The 19,562-nt window shown below is 47.0% G+C and overlaps 2 protein-coding genes across 3 annotated transcripts in view; one reads left to right on the forward strand and one right to left on the reverse strand.

Annotated features, from left to right (window-relative positions):
- Nucleotides 1-1,435: 1,435 nt before the first annotated feature.
- Nucleotides 1,436-16,986, reverse strand: CLTB (clathrin light chain B). 2 transcript variants are annotated; one of them, XM_080989108.1, is made up of 6 exons: nt 16,631-16,986; nt 14,229-14,275; nt 7,682-7,799; nt 6,467-6,578; nt 5,485-5,538; nt 1,436-4,678 (listed from the first exon to the last, which is right to left on the reverse strand). In XM_080989108.1, the coding sequence occupies exons 1-6, from the start codon at nt 16,812-16,814 to the stop codon at nt 4,507-4,509; spliced, it is 687 nt and encodes a 228-aa protein (XP_080845234.1). In that variant the 5' UTR covers nt 16,815-16,986; the 3' UTR covers nt 1,436-4,506. The 2 variants fall into 2 exon arrangements, with proteins under 2 accessions (XP_080845234.1, XP_080845235.1); XM_080989109.1 differs by lacking the exon at nt 5,485-5,538 and having other exon boundaries at nt 16,631-16,982.
- The window catches only part of FAF2 (Fas associated factor family member 2), a 32,637-nt gene continuing 23,082 nt past the window's right edge, over nt 10,008-19,562 (forward strand). Inside the window, exons 1-2 of the mRNA XM_080988630.1 lie at nt 10,008-10,120; nt 15,415-15,608. Coding sequence (XP_080844756.1) covers nt 15,606-15,608 — 3 coding nt within the window. The 5' untranslated portion in view covers nt 10,008-10,120; nt 15,415-15,605. The remainder of the gene's footprint in view (nt 10,121-15,414; nt 15,609-19,562) is intronic.

A 19,562-nucleotide genomic window follows, 5' to 3' on the forward strand; every position in this document is an offset into this window, starting at 1 on the left:
CAGCCACAAAATAAGAACTCTGCAATAAACGATTGCAACTACAATGGGGCAGTGTTAGTTGATAATTTTTAATGTTTAGCCTTAGCCCTGTTCCTCCTAGCTCCTCCATCACAATGGCTGCTTGGACATTAAGGATTTTAGATTCTCCAGGAGACTGGGCTTCTCCTGAATTAGCAGAAAGGCAGAGGTATCAGAACTGTTAGCTTTTCCAACAAAATTTCAGGGTGCAGAGGTCAGAAGCAAGATGTCTGGGCAGAGTTGTCCTACAGATTCATCCTGCCCCACCAGCAGTAATTCATTCTTGTCTTTTTAACAAACTAAGTGATGTTTAAAAATGAGAATTACTCCAACTTTATGAGAGATGCTCAGTGCCTTACAGAAGGAAATGTAGAACATAACTTATTTATGCCTAAGCCCAAACTATGCTTGGCTTATGTTGACAGGCAAACATTAAATGCAGTCTGTTGCTTTGCTGACTGTCAATGCAGAGTGCATAAGTTTAGTTTTATTTGCCAGTGGGGAAAGAAGAGGCATTTCCAAGAACACAAGACTAGCTACAACAAACTTGTAGTTAGCTGCTTTCTTAAAGTGCATTACAATTCTTTCTAGTGAAGTGTGTGGATATAATTCTACCTGTCTCAGACAAATGTACAGGCAGGCAACTTTTCATCAAGGTAACAGAATGTACCTGCCTGAAAAGATGAGTTAAAAGCTAATAAGCTTGAACCATCTTCTATTTCATAAAATTGGGGGTAATTAGAGTGTGCTAAAGAAGTGGATTTTTCCTTCTTGTTTCAGAGAACGTTTAAAATGAAAAAAGGAATTCAAATATGTGTCTGTGAACATAGGAAAACTACGGCTCATTTAAAAACATTCTGTATTTACTGCTTAAGAAAAGTTTGCCCCATAAATACCTTATAAACCAAGGCTAGAACTTTTTAATATAATAAGGAGTAAGAAAAATCTATTATTAAGTGTGCCTCCCAAACATTGCTAACATAATTTCTTTCATAAGCTTCTTATGTGGAACTTGTCTAAGGAAGCAACACCATGAATGCTTACCTAAGAGTAATTGTCACTGGAGACAGTGGAGCTGCCAACTAACCATGCCTAGAATCAGTCTCTATGTGTCTAAAAACTCCCAGTGCTGCTTCAGAGAAAGGTATTCAAAATGGTCATCTCCCTCCTATAACAGAGGATTGCAAGGCTTCAGCCTAGGACAGAGTTGGGGGACCTGTGGCCTTCAAACTGGCCAATAATTAGCCCCAGCTAGCATGGCTGGTGTTCTGGTAGTCTGGTAGGTCTTGTAGTTCAACAACAACTGAGAGGGTCACTTGCTCCCCAACTTTGGCCTAGGATATTAATCGCCCCAAATATTCTCTTCCCCCATTATTTCAAAGAAGCATGGAAAGAAAGATTCTGTGACTCCTTAAACTGTGAATGGAGTAGTGGCAGTTTATTGATAATAGGTGGTTAAACAAAGTCACAGATTGTAATGTTGGGGGACAGAGCAGCTGCAGGCAAAGCTCCCGCCTCCCCCAAGCGCCACCCCAGCTTACTGCTGCCGCCACTTGGGGTGCCAGACATAGTAGTAGTGAAATTCTGGGCTGACTGGGTGATTCCAAGCAGGGGCTGTTTCTTGCTACTGGACTCCGGTGCAGATATCCATCCCGGGGTACAAAGCAAACAGCTTGGTTTCCAGAGGATACGGTGAGGAGTGGTCAGACCACCAATGCTCCCAGCTGTCTCCTCTATGCTGTGAAGTTCTCTGTAGCTGATGGTGGAAGAGGGAGCTGCCATCAGTCTGGAATCTGTCACTCGTCTCTAGCTCTTCAGGTAACTTGAATGTGGATTGTTCAAAAGGAAACATCCCTAAAACAAACCCTTGTGAAGAGATATAGTTTTGTCTGCGCTTCTCTTAGCTAGCAACAACAGCCCCCAAACAGAGAGTTGTAATGCAGTTGTCACAAACTTTATATTGCAAATCAAAGCATCTTTGGCCAACGGGGCATATTGGACAAAGACTGGGCAGGCTTTTTGAGCTGCATATACTGCAAGGCTCCCTCGATCCTGCAAGGTTGTTGTACTGCATAGGGTTTGTTTCCAAAGCTGTTGGGCTCCTGATTAGAGAGAAGCATGAACCTTATTAAACATGTTACCTAAAAGAGCTGCCTTTCCCCATAGGAAGACATCCTTTTTTCTGGAAGCTGCCAAGGCCCAGACCAACCCACTTTTTAACACTGTAAACCGTTTCCCCTGCACGACGCTTATCACATCATTTTTGAAGAGCAAGGTGCTGATGCGACAATCCACATGTGAAAAATTCAAATGTTGTCAAAAGCTCCTTGAAAGAACTTCCCTGGGATAGGAACTTCCGTTTCCTCTGTGGATCTTTTTTTTTATACACATGCTTCACTGTTCAAAAATGATACGGTGAGCTTAGCGCACGAGGACCTTAACACATTAAATAATATACATGGACTTAAGCAAAATCACAAAGCAGCTCCCTGCAAAACCAACCCAAGTAAGGAGGTGAACCCTGATCATCTATGTATTCTGTGCTTACAGCTGTTTCTGCGGTCTTGAAAACTTCGCCAACAATGCACAACCAGCCCAGATCCCCCTCCCCCAAATGGCCATATATTCCTGAGACTCCAAAATACGCACTTGCAGCCACATGTGGCCATTGTGTTTTTCTGCTATTAGGTTCACATTCACTCAAGGTGAAGAACCTTCATTAGAGGAGCCAAGCAGCCCCTCACAGCAGAACATACACCCAATGGGAAAATGAGCAATCTGTCGGCTCCTCTCCTGGTATAAAGGAAGAGACGGCAGGAGCCTAAGATGCAGGCCAGCAGTATGGAAAGGGACAAATACTACAGAATCATCACTTACTCTTCACACAGCACTGGGAGAGTGGACTGGTCTCAGTGTAATTTCAGCTCCACGTTTGTTTGTTACCTGGGCTGGGGAGACCTAATGGCAGCAAGGTCATCAGCTGCACCATAAGGTGTCCAGCAAATCTCTGAATCTTTATAGAGGGAAATCAGCCTTCAAATCAAACGTGTAGGCTGAAATTCTACACCCACTTACTTAGCAGTAAACCTCATTGAACTCCATGGAACTTACTTCTGAACAGACATGATTGTGCTGGTAAAGTGTTTTAAAACTGCAATCCTGTGCATATATATATATATATATATATGGAAGAAAGCCCTGTTGGATATACTGTGGCACTTTGTTCCAAGCTGCACAGGAATGCGTTCTCAAGTACAGTATTTGATTTGGGGGTGTTGACTTACTATGGGTGGCGGCAGTAAGAGAATGGACCTTGGCTTGCTTAGAAGCCCAAAAGGCATAGACAGCTCCTAGTGGGAGATGAGTACAGAATTGCCCTGCTTTCATCTACCTTCCCTTTGAAGCACACAAACTGAAAGAAGCAATCTCTCTGAGAAAAATCCAGTTAACCCCATATCACGTCCCTGTGCTTAGTGTTGCCTTTGCAAATACAGAATAATATGCCTTGAGGGGCACATGTGTGCATGTAAATGAGAGAGGTGGGGAATGAGAATATGAAGGAAGTGCTCAGGATTCTTTCTTGTATTCTTCCCCTTCTACATCACCTAAGCCAAAACAGGCTTTTGATTCAGGAATAACTAACTGGTGGTGGGGAGAAACAGCATTCCACTTAGTGGAAGCAAGTCTTAGCACAATGGCTTGTTGTCGTTTCCCCCTGCAGCTCTTTCATGACTTCAAACAGATCTTAAGTTCAGTCCCTCCATTACAATTTCAGCACACCAAGTCTTTAGGTCAGTTTTCCTCATTGCCCTCTCCCTTTTGTACATCCCTCCCCGCCGCCCCCTCCCCAGGGCTTGCAGACACCCTCCTCTTTCTCTGCCAAGCCTGTCAGGCACCAGCTCGGAAGCACGACTAAGCTCCAACACTCTACCTACTCTTGAGGGTCACCGCTCACTCTCGCTGGGGGTAAGCAGCAACAAGAGCGGAGCCCCTAACTTGGGGAATCCTGCATGCAGCCTTGGGCTCCAATTGAGTGGTGCCTCCTGGGTCTGGTACAAAGTATTGGGAAAGTGAACTGTGTTTTGCCTACTCTACCGGCCAAGTCTCATGGGATAAGCAGGGGCCAGGGAAGCCTGTGAATGCCCCAGACGCTAAAACAGGGAGTGACCTTTCTCGAAGGCAGCAGGTGTGTGAACCAAGGAGGGCAGCTGCCCAAGGAACCACGCAGTTAATAAATATGTGGAAAAAGATACCAATGCACCCTTTAAGCAAAGTAAAACCAAGGGGAGGGGTACAGGCAACCACTCGGCCCGAGTGACGCAAACGCACGGAGGAGAGAGGAAGGGGCAGGGGTGGGATGCTTTTGGTGTCCCCTACTGGTGGCCGTCTAAGCCTGTTGTTGTGCAGCAGCGAAATCCGCTGGCCAAAGAGCAACTCGGCATCCTCACCCCGGCCCCCGGCCCAGCCCCCAGCCCCTTTCCAGCTTGGCTAGCGGGCCAGGGGTGTCTGTTTGAGAGAGATCAGCACAGAGCGCATGCGCGACACATCCTTGGACTGCTTGCTGCTCTTGGGGTTGAAGTCACAGAGTTGGGCCACTTTCTCCCATTCGGTGCCGGGCATCTCTTCCTTGGACTCCTTCATGAAGGCTTCCTCCGAGGCCCTGGAGAAGGAGGCAAGCGAGCAAAGGGTCAGGCTCAGAAAAAGAAGCAGGCAAGCACCTCCTTATCTATGGTACTATGCCAGTCAGGTAGCCAAGAGGAATTGCTTGGTTAACTGGAGATTGAAAATAGATTGCCTTTCACATCAAAAGAAGATTAAAGGGCACTGCCACTTACTTATCAGGAAAGAACAATCAACAATAAAGGAACTGCCTTAAGTGGCAGAGAAACACAAAGCACAATTAGTAATGGAAACACTTTCCCACGTGTCATGTTTGTTATAGCTGCTATAATGTCTCGTTGCTTTATGTGTAAGTTATTTTGGAATATGTTTGTATTTCTAAGTCGCTTTCAGTTCACCTTTCTGAACTCAAACAAATTAATATTATTTGTTTCCTTTTCTGCAATAAAAAGTTCTCAAAAGAAAAGAAACAGCACATAAAGATCAGCCAAAACCCTCTTGGGATAGGAATGGCTCTGAGTACAACAATATCAAAGAAGCACTAGACTTTCTAAAGGAAACTGGGGGAAACTATTCAGTCAAATGGCTGCACTCATGCTCTGAATATATGCCTGGAAACTCTCTGTATAAAAGGGAGGAACCAATGCAGCATTAGCCATCCTGAAACATTTGCACAAGCCCTTTCTTCACTTGTAAAATGTCTGGCAACAAAGAGACCCTCAAATGCACACCTGAGCTCTTGTGTAACTAGCAAACTTAAGCTTAGGGAATAGAGCCCAACAGCCGCATACAGGAGATCCACTTAGGAAAGGACCCAAAGGGGAAAAGAGCAATAGAGAGACGTACACGTAGCCAATCACATCGGCATCCGGCTGCTGGTAAAAGGCTTTGTCAGCAATCCTACGGTGTGACCCAGAGACAGAAGAAAGCAGCACAGCAGAGAGGCAGCAAAGAGTTAAAGAGAGAAAGGTGGGTTAGTGCCCTTGGAGGAGCAACAGAATCAGACAAAGCAGGAGACGAGGCATGGGGAAGCTCCCATGGGTTGGTTAGAGATTCATTAGTCAAACGCTTAGGAGTGACAGAAGGCAGCCCCCTTATGGAGATGAAATATTTGGCATGGTCCATAACCCCACAAAAACAGAGACAGCAGCTTCTAGGAAGCAGCGAACCCAAATCTCAGATTGACTGCAAGGGAGTCAAAGGAAACCCACCCAGAATGTTTGCAGTAACTAGTCTGGCAATGCCTTGAAGTCATGCAGCAGATAATGTGAAAAGGCTCGCCTGCGTGTTGCAGATCTGAATGCAAGAGTGACCAGTCTTGCTGCCTGGTGAGGCACTCTCACCAGAATCCATTACAGTGGTACCTCGGGTTACATACGCTTCAGGTTACAGACTTCGCTAACCCGGAAATAGTGCTTCAGGTTAAGAACTTTGCTTCAGGATGAGAACAGAAATCGTGCTCCGGCGGCGCGGCGGCAGCAGGAGGCCCCATTAGCTAAAGTGGTGCTTCAGATTAAGAACAGTTTCAGGTTAGGAACAGACCTCCGGAATGAATTAAGTACTTAACCCAAGGTACCACTGTATTTGGCCCATATAAATTTATTGCACAACTGTGATGGTGTGGCCTGGTAGAAATACGGTTCAGGGTTTTTATCTCCAAGCTCCCTTACCCAGCCTGCCCCCAGGGATGTGTGGGAGCCAAAAGAGCGAGGTCCCTTTTCTCAGGCTGCGCTATGGCTCCCAGGGGCAGCTCTGATACTTTGGCAGGTGCCGGGGGTGAAGTGAGCTATTATTGGCAGGGGCTAAAAGCTGTCCCGCCCAGTCATACCTGTTGTTGGCCCTGTTCCTCTCCATCTGCTCGTTCTGCCGCAAGTTCCACTCTTCCAAGTCCTTCTTGGCCTTTTCACGCCATTCCTGCTCTAACACCTTGGAGGTCACATCTGAAAGGAGAACGACACATAACTGCTGGGCAGAAGGATGGCGACAGAGACAAGTCTCAGCCGCAGCCCAGCACCTCACAAAGCTGGCCCTGAGGAGATGCTGAGAATAAAACCTAGGACCTTCTCCATGCTAAGCAGATGCTGTACCAGTGAGCTGCTGTCCTTTTGCCACAGCCCTTGGAAGGAAGCTGAGGCAGGGAGCTGCTGGCTGTAACAATATGGAAGAGCCCCTTCACAAGATATAGCCCAAGTGCTGCTCTAAGCAGTCTCAGAACACAGATAACAAGGGCAAAGATGTGGGCACACAGGCAGTGGACTAAGTGGAAATGAGGGAGGAGCATAAGCACTAGGAGACAAATCAGTGTACACCCAACTAGTCAGGCTCTGTGTTATGAAGGAGGCCTACTAGTTCTGTATATCCAGCTGAAGCCCCATGAAAATAGCTCTCCTGAGGTGAAGCTTGTGGCTAAAATTCTGTCTAGAACCCCTAATGTATATGTCTTTCCCTACTGCCTTCTCACTATATTTGGATGTTTTAGGTTCCACTGCCATCTTCTTAATTATTCTATGTTTCCCAACTCCCTCAGCCCCAGCCACATATACGTCCCTATTATCCTAGTGGCTTTTCATCCCCTGCAACCCTCTACAGATCTACAATGACTTTTTCATTTTACCCTTTAAAGTTCTTCCTTGTAGCCTTTTCTCTGATGAAATCCTCCTACCCCTCAATTCATTATTCACAGGTTTCTGCTCCTGGGAGTTGGCTCTCCCATTAACCAGAGTGAGGAAGCTGATTTGGGGTGTCAAACTGTTACTTATTTTAATTTGTTGTATTTTTATAGCCATGGAAGAGAGGCACACTTGGGACAATTTTCTGCCTCTGGTGCCCAAATAACTTGACTGGCCTTGGGTACTCAGCACCGCCTCAGACATTTTTGCTGGCTGGGGCTGATGGGAGTTGTAGTCCACAGCACCTGGACAGAGCCGGATTGACAAAGTATGTCATAACAGCTTGGGCCAGCTCCGTCTGCCCCTCAAAAATCTGCATTAGAAGTACAAAACAGACATTTGTACAGTTTATATTTGCTCCTTCTCATTCCTACCCAACTCCTGCAGTCTCTTTTTCTGCTCCTCTCGCCATTTGCGGATGCTCTCAGGCTCCTGCGTCAGCCGGTCAGCTCTAGCAATGGCTGCATAGGCATCCGTGGGCCCATTGGATTCCTTTAAGCAAAAGCAATAGTTCGTGAGATCCAGGATCTCTTTCTTTATTCATAAAAGCATTTATGTATCACTGTATCATAAAATATATCAAAGCAGTTTGCAATAATATCTATGTAAAATAAAACACATACAATATAAATAAATAATAATTATTATTTTTTTTACTTATACCCCGCCCATCTGGCTGGGTTTCCACAGCCACACTGGGCAGCTCCCAACAGAATATTGAAAACAATACAAAACATCAGACATTAAAAACTTCCCTAAACAGGGCTGCCTTCAGATGTCTTCTAAAAATCAGATAGTTGTTTATTTCCTTGACATCTGATGGAAGGGCGTTCCACAGGGTGGGCACCACTACCAAGAAGGCCCTTTGCCTGGTTCCCTGTAACCTCACTTCCCACCGTGAGGGAACCGCCAGAAGGCCCTCGGCGTTGGATCTCAGTGTCTGGGCTGCACGATGGGGGTGGAGACGCTCCTTCAGGTATACTGGGCCGTCAGAGTCCATCAACTAACTGTTATGGAAATATGGATTCTGAATTGCCTGCATAAGCCAGGCAGAATAGAAAAGTTTTCAGTAAGCATTTAAAGGTTGAAACAAAATGTGCCTGCTGAATCTCTATTGGCAGAGCATTCCACAGGACCAGGCCAATAACACTAAAGACTCTATTTTGATGTGGATTTGACATCAAATGAGCTTTGCTAACTCAGGAGAACTTTGGCAACTCACCCAAAACCACAGTTCCGGGTTCCTTCAACCCACAGCCAAGACAACCTCTGTTGGGGAAGCTGTGGAGCAGTAGGGTAGGCATCTCTAACCTGTCTCTTTGACCCAACACCAGATGCAGGCCCCCAAGAGAGAGGAGTTTCCCAGTGGTGGGAAGTGAACTCCTCTCCCATACCCACCCATAGTCTCAGTCAACCACAAGTCTACGTGGGATAAGAAGCAGCATGAAAAGTCTTGCACCAAATTATGGTGAAGTCCTAATCCTAGTTCTCCAGCAGATATAAACAACCTTTTCCCAAGGTCCATTCCGTGAACAAGGTGGAAAAGAATGGAAACTGTGAAGAAGGTTCAAGAGCCCTAGCACAATTGCCTGAAAATTATGGTACTTATTTATTTATTTATTTATTTATTTATTTATTTCATTTATGAATTGCTTCCCATGTGGCATCCCAAAGTGATTTACACACATATAAAACATAAAAAATGTAAAGGACCCCTGACAGTTAAGTCCAGTCGCAAACGACTCTGGGGTTGCAGCGCTCATCTCGCTTTACTGGCTGAGGGAGCTGACGTTTGTCTGCAGACAGTTTTTCTGGGTCCATGTGGTGAAACCAGAGCAGCGCACGGAAACGCCGTTTACCTTCCCGCCGGAGCGGTACCTATTTATCTACTTGCACTTGACGTGCTTTTGAACTGCAGGAGCAGGGACCAAGCAACGGGAGCTCACTCTGTCGCGGGGATTCGAACCACCGACCTTCCAATCAGCAAGCCCTAGGCTCAGTGGTTTAGACCACGGCGCCACATATATAAAACATATAACACATATATAAAAGCAATTCTTAAATATGATCATACATATAAAAAGAGCTTAGAACAGCAGCACAGGCCTAAAATCAGTTACATTCCAAGAGAGATACCAACTAGGGTAAAGATTTCAGAAGGCTTGTTGAAAGAGGAATGTTTTAGCAGGCACCAGAAAGACAATAGAGAAGGTGACCGATATGCAACGGGAGGGACTTTCGAAGGGTAGATGCTGCACACTAAAGGCCCAATTCCAACACCATGTGGAATGAACCACCTGGTAGGATGGTTTTTGCAGGATACAGTGATCAATTGGGTATGTAGGGGGTGAGACAACATTTTAGGTATCCTACACCCAAGCTGCATAGGGTTTTCTGCATCAGTACATACCAGCACCTTGAACCTAGTCTGGTATAAGCTTATCCTTCTGAAAGCTACACTCCTATGCTGCCCAATAGAAACCCTTCATCAGCCATGTACCTGCCCAGCCTTATCCAACGTGCTATTCGCTGCCAACGTGATTTTCATGTCTGTGCAACAGGCAAGCACCTACAGTTCTAAGGAGGAACGGCTGCAAGCTGTTCCTCTGTGATGTCATCCCTCTGATGTCACAGTCAGTCTTGAGAAGGTTAGTGACTTCTTGAGGAGATCTTTCTCTAATCCTAGCCGGGCAATTGTTTCAATCGGCTCTAAAACCACCCTGACGCCACCCAGGGCCATTGTCATGGCAATTACTGCAGCCTCAATCTGAAATCATGCGGGAAGTGCTAGAAGTGGTCACCTTTATTTAAAGGCTAGTAATCATAGTAATTAAATCAGCCAGCTGCAGCATTTGAGAAGGCCCAAAGTATCGGTTCCATTTACATACAACATTTTATTGGTCAGTCACTTTGCAGTTGATTATCTGAGTGAAGCAGCTCTCTCACCTAGCCTTTCCATCTTATTCCAAACATCAGAATCCATTGAAGCATTTATTTGAATTTTAGATTCCATTTCAAAAAGAAAGCAAATTTCTATGACCAAATTTACACAAATCAAGTAATAAAATTGTTTCTGGACCGGGCCACTGAAGGTGAGGAGGGAGAAGAATGAGATTTCCCTCAAAGCAACAACAGAGTCTTGCCCCATGCAAAAAGCTAGTGGGTCAGGGAGAAAGGTTCAAGTCTCGCATCCCCCTCACCTCTCTAAATGGTTCAGTCCAGGAACAGTATTACTACAGTTAGGAACTGTACCCTGAAAAGAGTTTTTCCGTGATATAAAAAGATAAATGGGACTGGATGGCAGGTGGAGGCTGAATCTAGTGAGACTGCAGATTACGCCCAGGCAGAGGTCCCCACCACCACTACATCAGGGATGTGGGTGACCTGTGGCCTTATGGGTGTACTTTGACTCCAGCTCCCCTCAGCTCCAGCCACCATGGCCAAAACAGTTCAAAAATCCTTAGGGGGTGAAGGGATAGGAACTCACAGCCAATTCAGGAAAAGGCTTAGGGCTTTTCCACAAATGCCACAAGATTCTTCTTCATTTTTGCACCAACAGACTAACACAGCTAGCTCTCTGGAACAGATACCTGAAGATAGTTAGCTATTCAGTAGTCAAGCTATGCAAGCAGGGACAGGACTGGCTGAAAGCTGAAAGAATCCCACTATAAGAGGGAACGGCTGACCTTACCATTAGGCAACGTGAGGTAACTGCCTGATTTTGAGTGTCATGAAAAGGCAACAAGCTGTTGGCTATTTTATTATGATTGCATTTTTACTGTTAGTGCTTGTGCCAGAATAACTTGTGCAGCCTTACCATTCTGTGGGATGGGGGGCTCTTTCCTATACTGGGCTGCCCCTGAATTCCCACAGAATGCGCTTTCCCCTTAAGTTTCATGGGTCACTATAGAATTAGCCAATCTAATTCTCCCGGTTTGTTTGCCATTCCTTCTTGCAACATCTGTTGTTGAAACAAAGCTGTAGTGCAGGAATAATTTGATAATGGGGCAGAATTGGCCACACCTGGTCTCTTGTGAGAGGCACTGAGGTAAAGACAAGGAATGTGTCACTAGAGAGAAATGTGATACGTGGCTAGCAGCCACAGGAAGGGAAACATTAAAGTCAGATGAGGTGGGGTGTGGCAAAAAGGCTGCACTCGCATCTAGTCCTCAAGGAAGTTTTTATCTGCCACCCGGCAGCCTACAACATAGACGCCAACTCCTATAGGCCGAGGAGTCTGTGCCTCCCCCAATTAAATATTTGAGCCGCCACCCAAGTTGATGGGTATTGCCATTCAGCTGGTGTGTGTGCACCTTGTCATGTGATGGACTGTGCTGGGCAGGGCTTACCTGCCCCCTGCCCCAATACTTTACAGTGGTAGCTCAGGTTACATACACTTCAGGTTACACACTCCGCTAACCCAGAAATAGTGCTTCAGGTTAAGAACTTTGCTTCAGGATAAGAACAGAAATCGGGCTCCGGCAGTGCAGCAGCAGCAGCAGGAGGCCCCATTAGCTAAAGTGGTGCTTCAGGTTAAGGACAGTTTGAGGTTAAGAACAGACCTCCAGAACGAATTAAGTACTTAACCTGAGGTACTACTGTATTCAAGTTGGCACCCCTGGCCAACAGGTTGTTGCCTAGAGTACTGTGTCCAGTTCTGGTCACCACCGTTCAAGAAGGACACTGACAAACTGGAACGTGTCCAGAGGAGGGCAACCAAAATGGTCAAAGGCCTGGAAACGATGCCTTATGAGGAACGGCTAAGGGAGCTGGGCATGTTTAGCCTGGAGAAGAGGAGGTTAAGGGGTGATATGATAGCCATGTTCAAATATATAAAAGGATGTCACATAGAGGAGGGAGAAAGGTTGTTTTCTGCTGCTCCAGAGAAGCGGACACGGAGCAGTGGATCCAAACTACAAGAAAGAAGATTCCACCTAAACATTAGGAAGAACTTCCTGACAGTAAGAGCTGTTCGACAGTGGAATTTGCTGCCAAGGAGTGTGGTGGAGTCTCCTTCTTTGGAGGTCTTTAAGCAGAGGCTTGACAACCATATGTCAGGAGTGCTCTGATAGTGTTTCCTGCTTGGCAGGGGGTTGGACTCGATGGCCCTTGTGGTCTCTTCCAACTCTATGATTCTATGATTCTAGAGTTTTGATTTGCACCAAATCAGCTCTGTATTGGGGGCACCACTTTCTTCTTACTTCTCCTGTAACAACAAGAGGACTCCACACTTTCCCCTCAATTCCTAGGCTCTTGAAGGGAAATTATTCCAGCCCTAAAACTGGTGTCCCTCGTGGAATGTGCAAATGAACACATCCACACCTCCAGCCTGAAGAAACTGGCCAAGACTGCCTTAAAAGTCTGGCTGGACTATTTTCCAAAGAGTGAACATGCTTTGACAGATGTGCATGCAAGCACTATTCAGATGTTAGCACTGTCACTCCAATATAATTCCACAAGTATTTCCCAGCATGCCTCAAACTCTCTCTACAACCTTGAGTTTGCTATTTTGGCTGGCTCTCTGGCTATATGAAAGCTTAGGGTCCACAAACTGTTATCTTGTTTGTTATGTCTGGAAGCAAGTAAGAGAAGGTAATGCCATAGTTCAGCAGTCGAGCATCTGCTCTGCATACAAAAGACCTCAGGTTCAATTCCCAACTTCTTTAGGTGGGGGAAATTCCTTGCCTGAAACTCTGGATAGCTTCTGGCAAGTCCCTGTAGACAACACTGAGCTAGGTGAGCCAATGGTCAGACTGTATAAGGCAATGTCCTATGTTCCTAAAGATAGGTGGATTGCTTTTCCAGAATCAAAAGTCAGACCCCAAGGGGGTTCAAGTTGGAGAGGAAAGGCGGCTGCAATTGAGCGCAAAGCTCTCTCAGCTTCACAACTATTGCTGCTTGTCGTGTAGAGCAAGGCTATTGGATTACCCTCCACCCGCACCCGAATCCGGTAATCTAATTAAGTCTACCCATCTCCAATGGGATTATGCTGCTATAAAGCAAGTCGATACCACAACAAGGAGGGAGTGAAGCGCTCCACAACAGCCGCTGCCTCTCCATCTACCCGAGCAGACCGGGCTTGTTCCTACGTCATGGTGTGGGATGGCATCCGAAAGGGCAGCGCGTGTTGAATTCCTCCTTGGCAGCTTGTAAGTGCTTGCCCACACACAGCATTGTAAGAGCGCTAAGCAACTGGAGGCTAATGTCAGCAGAAACGGGAGGCTAAAGGGCCCGTGTGGAGGGAGAAGGTGCGCTTACGGAGCACCATCTGACTAGAACACAAAAGACAGCACAAAACCATTCTTTCAGCCATCGTATCAGTAGCAATCACAGCAGCACAACATAGGAACCCACCAGATAACCATTCACTTTTCAAGACTAAAACAAAACAAAACAAATTCCAACCAACCCACAGACAGACAACGAAAGCCTCTGACTTCTAGGACTTTGGTCCATTTAGCTCAGTGTTGTCTACACTGACTGGCAGCAATTCTCCAGGATAGCTGGACCAGGGACATTTCCAGCCCTAGTTGGAGAAGCTGCGCATTGAGCAAGGGGCCTTCAGCATGCAAAGAAAGCCAGGTCCTCTACCACTGAGCTGTGGCTCTTCCCCATCTAGATCCACATCCCTGCTATATGTGATGCCCATAAGCAGCTGCAAGGGTTGAATTATTCTAGGGGAAGAGAATGTTATGGCCAATCTCAACTGGAAACAGAAGGGCTGGTGGCTAGTATTCCAGATCACCCACAAACCTGTCCCCTTTTCTTTGAGAAAACTGCAAAGAAGCCAATAGTATTAGATGAGATGCCTCAAAGAACCTGCTCTGAACTCTGGGGGTCTAGTAATTCCTGCTGGGCATGTACTACACAGGCTACATTCATTGGTCCCATAGACCACAAGTTTCTCTCAGAGGATCTCACCTGATAGAGGTCTCCGTTCACAGTGGCCCCATTGCTGTCAAAATCAGCTGCAGAAGAAAAAAAATAAAAACGTGTTAGTAGCCATTTGTGCCACTTAGGCTAATGGAAGCTGTAGCCAAAAACATCTGGAAGGCAGCAGGTTGGGGAAAGGCTGGTGGAATGGGTTATATTATGGGACCAGCTCATGGTTTGACTGGATTACAAAAGTGGGAGGTCTGTGTCAGACAGGTAAACACAGCAATGTGTGGAAGTTGGAAGACAGAGAGAAAATCCAGAGTCTCAGAATCTGGGGACAGAAAGTGCAGGAATCTGGAATGCTCACCCCTATATTCCAGCACCCCAAAATAAGTCCTAAGTAGCCAAGCCAATGGTTGTGGTTGCTGTTAGAGTCTTTGGTGCAGCCTTCTCAGTAAAAGCCAGTCCATCAATTTGCGCCTCATTTTCATTAATCTCTAAGCCCTTGGATAAGGACCTGGTAACTGTGGCACCTGTGAGCAACTGCTGAGATCAGAAGTTCTGCAGTTATTAGAAGCCAGAAGCCTCCTTTCCTCAGCACTGCAAGCAAATCTGATAGCAGGAGATGATAGGAATTTACTTCGAAATAAGTCCCCACTGAGTTAAATGGGACATTGTAATTTTTGCATTGAGGGTAAGGCACAGTGGGATGTTACTAAGAAAAGCTGGTTAGATGAGGGTGCAAATTGTGGGCATGGATTTCTCTAAGCTAGAATTTAATTCATCAGATGCATGAACTGGTGTGGGGAAATAGTGGGAATATAGGAAAGAGTGAGTGGATGTACAATGGAAGAAACAAAATTAAGTTAACAAATCAGCAGCCTGATCCCATACATGTTTACTTAGAGGTCAATGGAAATATATACAGTCCTTGAGATCAGCCAGTGCATAAGAAGAAGGGGGCTGGCTCCAGATATTTAATGGGCTGCAAAGAAGCGGGAGATTCCTTGTCAACTGTTTAAACAGGTTCTGAGACTCTAGGTTTCTTACTTGGAGCATGCTTGGAAAGGCCAAATGGGGACAGTGTGTTTTCAGTTCACAAGACCTTTGAAAACAGTAACTATGGCTAAAGAGTGTAACTTTCTTGCTTGGGAAGGAGATCGTTTCAGGGCTCCTGACTAAGCAGAGCCAAGAATGGACTTGTCTTTTTCACTTGTTCTGTTTTCAACAGCAGCATGACATGCAGAAATTAAGAAGCTTTTTTGGCAATGAGATCCAGCAGTGGAAAATCCCCACAACCCAGGCTGATGGCAAAGGCACAGGAGCAGGCCAGCTGAAAAAGTTGACAACCCTCAGCAGAGCTAAGGCAAAGGAGGAGAGTAAGTCAAAGGACAAAGGGGCAGCATTCCTTGTGCTTTTCCCATGGTAAGAGAACCTATTCCTTCCTTTCCTTATGTCACTTCCTTGTGGATGCCCTTGCTTTTCCTTGGCACCATGCACACACCCTGAATAGTTGGCTACACCCAGGAAGCCTGGATCTGGTCTGGCAACATTTGTAAGGACTCCTCCCAAAGTCGGCCTTGAGCTTCAGGAGGCCTGTCTCCTAAGAATGGTCCCTTCCTTCTATATCATCTCTCTCCAGCCTAGCACTTGGGCCTAATACTTGCCTGCCTCATCCCAGCCAAGGAAGACTAGTGAGAGCTCTCTCTGTGGGCCACACTGGGGCTGTTCTGCCTTGGGCCAACTGTTCACACCTGGCCAAAAGATGCTAACTATCAAAGCCCCTAGGTGTAGAAGGGGGCGTCTGCAGCAGCAGCTGGTTGGCCCAGATGGTCTTTGAGACCTCTCCCAACTCTGATTCCCTTCCTGTGGCTGCAGAGGTTGTCCTGAAGAGTAAAAGGCCTCTGTTTCCTATGAGTCCCAAATCCAAAGCACACCTGCTTCCTGACCTAAAGGGCTGAGCTAGAAAAAGAGGACAGTGCTCTACCAAAGACTGCATCAAAAGCAGGCAAAGTTATAATTTGTAGCAGAGGCAAAGACATCTCTGCCAGGATGCAGACGGCCAAGACCTAGGGGATGGCGGACAGGGAGTACCACTTCCTCTTCTCCCACCCCAAGGAGAGACAGAGGAACCTCAGAGGCTCCCTCCAAGCCATCCTTCTGTCCGCCCTTCATCTTTATACCCAGGCCGAGCAGGAATGCACAGAAACACGGGGAGCTGCCCCAGCACCGAGTCCGGCAACTGGTCCATCTAGCGGCGGTACTGACAGCAGGGTCGTTCCCAGCCCTACCCAGAGGTGGCTGGGAGGGAACCCGTGACCTTCTGCATGCCAAGCAGGTGTCCCGCGGCGTCTCCCCCGCCCGCACCCCCGAGAAGCCCGGCTCGCCCGCCGCATCTCGGCGCAGGCCCGCGCGCCGCTTCTTTGCCCTTCGCCGCTCCGGCTCACCCGGCGCCTCGGCTGCCTCCTGGCTGCCTCCCGCGGCCCCGTCGGCGGTGCTGAAGCCCTCGTCGTTCTCGATGCCCGCGATCTCGCTCTCTTGCTGAGCCAGGAAAGCGGCGGCCGGGTCCTCTTCGGCGGCCTCGGCTGCTCCGCTCTCCGACGAGGAGAAGAAACCGAAATCATCAGCCATGTTGCCTCCCCCACCCCGCCAGCTGCGCCTCCCGACCCTTTCCTTCCTCGAGGACGACGGGCAGGCGACCCGAGCGGCGCTCCTTGGCTGCAAAGGTAGGCGCAGAGAACCGCCGAGCGACGAGGAAGCCCGGGCTCAGCTGTCACTGCGGCGGCGGCGTCGGGCGGCGTCGGGAGGAGCCTCGCCGCGAGAGGACGGGCGAAGGGAGGTGACCTCACCAGCCAGGCTGCCGAGGAGCCCCGGAGCCGCGAGGGGGAAGCACTGCGGCGCCTCCTGCTTGCCATCGGGCTGGCCCGGCGGAACCGCCGCCGTCGAAAATCAGAGCAGTTCCGCCCAGGGAGAGTTTTGCCAGCAATCGTGACGGCGGCAAAAGATGGCATCTTAAGGCCGCCGAACTTATTTTTGGCTAGTCACCCTTTGCAGCCCTTCTGGAAATTCCAAAATCCAGACAATAAGGGCAGTTAGGCCAAAAATTGATTTGATTAGGCCAAAATGGCACAAAATAGCTTTTGGGCTTGCAAAGTTCTCCAGAGCTCTTCATCGGGCTATGAAGTGAAACTAAAAGGAAAAGATGGCTGATGGTGCAAGCCAAGGACTCTGCAGCTGGGCCGCAGGCTCAAGCTGGAATGTTAGCTAGGGAAGGTAGCAGACATTCCAGTGAAGCTCGGTTGGGTGTCTTGCAGGTTTCAGTGTGCACCAAAGGTTGGTTAGGAGGAGGAAGAGACAAAAAGTAGTTGACACATACACACACTGATGGGAATATAAAGTCCAGCTGTCACTCAGGCCTGTCTACATCCTTAAATGAAAAAACACAGATTCCTTGGTAGGTGAAACCAGGAATAAAGAGAAACTTGGCAGTGTGGTGTTATGAGTTTGCAGGTGCCAGACCTCTCTAATCTCCAGATCCAGTAAATGTTAGAATTTAATCAAGGGTTGGGGTGTTAAGGTGAGTAGGAGGCACTTCTAATCGCTGGATTCAGCAAGTGTTAATAGTTAATCAAGCCGGGTTAATCTCCTTAAGGAAATAAAGTATTAAAGGGCTTGTGCTAGACAGCAAATGGATAGGGCCCCATTACTCAACAGACAAAGCCAGAGTTTAGAGTAGAGAGGTTAGGAAAGATGTGACCTAGAAGAAAAGCAATGTTAGAGACCAATGTTTGCTTTCTGTTTGAATCCAAGACTGCAGCGATGGGAACAACATGATCCTCTTGGGGTGTTGATACTGTGAGCCCCTCCATTGTAGGCTCAGGTTGTACATATGTACATATAAACCATATATCCTAAAGACACCACGGTGTCTGCTGTGTCTCACTTGCAAAAGGAAACACAAACTCTGGGTAAGTGCCTGAAACCCCTGGAATCTCGCACCGCTCAGATATTGGGGTGTCACGCAACAATATTAACAAAGCCAGAGATTCATTCTAGTGATGTGCTAGGAAAAAACAAACCCGAACCCCCAATCATGAGCTTTTAATGCCATATTGGGCTTCACTGTATAAATTAATTTAATTAAAAATAGTTATAATTCACCTTCACCTAAAGGTCTCAGGGTAGAAATGTATTTGGTCCAAACCCAATCATTTAACAGCATTAAACAAAATGCAGAATTTAGATACCACCAGCAGCAACCTACAATCAAATATGCAATACACCCCACTCCTCCCTGAAAGCCCGGGCAAAGAGATAGATGTGTCTTCACCTGCTGATGAAACAACACTGATGTTATGGCAAGCCGTACCTCAGGGGGAGGTCATTCCAAGGGTGATGAGCCACTGCAAAGAAAGCCCAGTCTCTGGGCCATTTAGATGAGAAGCAGCCTATTTCTTACTTACCTGCAGAGGCCAATGTATAAGGCAGAGACAATATCCTTCAAAGAATCCATCTCACAGTCTTATTTCAACTCAATGAGCTTTGCACTAGTCTATCTTATTTGTTCATTCCTTCTATACCACCAGGGCATTGTACACAAAAATCCAATAAAAATGCATCCCATAAAACATTAAAATCAAAGGCCATAAAATCACGCCCTCACATCATGAACCACTGTTGTAGGTGGGACCACAACCAGGACTTCCCTTGGTGATCTGAAACCTCAGTCCAGCAGATATTTGGAGAGGCGTTACATTGAGAACTTGGTTCCCAGGATGTCCAGGGCTTCATACACCAGTATGAACTCCTTAAATTGGGTTCAGAAGCTCAATAAGGATCAGTGAAATAGGATCCCCTTTCATAACACCACTCAAAACCCAAGCAACTGGATTCTGCACCAGCTGCAGTTACCAGACCATCTTCAAGGGCATCCCTATGCATTTATATCCCACCTTTCTTCCAAGGAGCTCAAAGTAGTGCACATTGTTCTTCTCCCTCTCCATTTGAACCTCAAGGTCACCCAGCAAGCTTCATGGGGTTTCGAACCCTGGTCACCCAGGTCCTAGTCCAACCCTCTAACCACCACACCACATGGGTGTAATTTGATTTAAAACATTCTTGGTGCTCTTTTTTTCCAAACTGTCCTTGCCTTTGCACTTCACTGCTCAGTCAAGGAGGAGAGCAATGGCAGGTAGCCGTTCTGCAGCCATTCTGATTGTTGCATTAAGGATGAGAGCAGAGGAATGGAGCCACTGGATAAAAATTGGCTCAGCCAGTTGTTTCCATGTGGGGACATTGCAGCCCAGTGAACTTCACTGCTGCTTATCATCAATAGTTTAGTGGCAGAAAAACTCAGATATTTGCCTGCCATCCCTCTCC

Source organism: Podarcis pityusensis, assembly GCF_964106645.2.
Source record: "Podarcis pityusensis genome assembly, chromosome: 2".
Lineage (NCBI taxonomy): Eukaryota > Metazoa > Chordata > Lepidosauria > Squamata > Lacertidae > Podarcis > Podarcis pityusensis.

What these genes read in the sequence shown, in the direction of transcription:
- CLTB (XM_080989108.1), bottom strand. Translation starts at nt 16,814, where the DNA reads ATGGCTGATGATTTCGGTTTCTTCTCCTCGTCGGAGAGCGGAGCAGCC. An exon ending in GGAGGCAGCCGAGGCGCCGG is followed by an intron (nt 14,276 to 16,630) that starts GTGAGCCGGAGC and finishes TTTCTTCTGCAG; the next exon opens with CTGATTTTGACAGCAATGGG. An exon ending in AGGAACAGGGCCAACAACAG is followed by an intron (nt 5,539 to 6,466) that starts GTATGACTGGGC and finishes GTCACACCGTAG; the next exon opens with GATTGCTGACAAAGCCTTTT.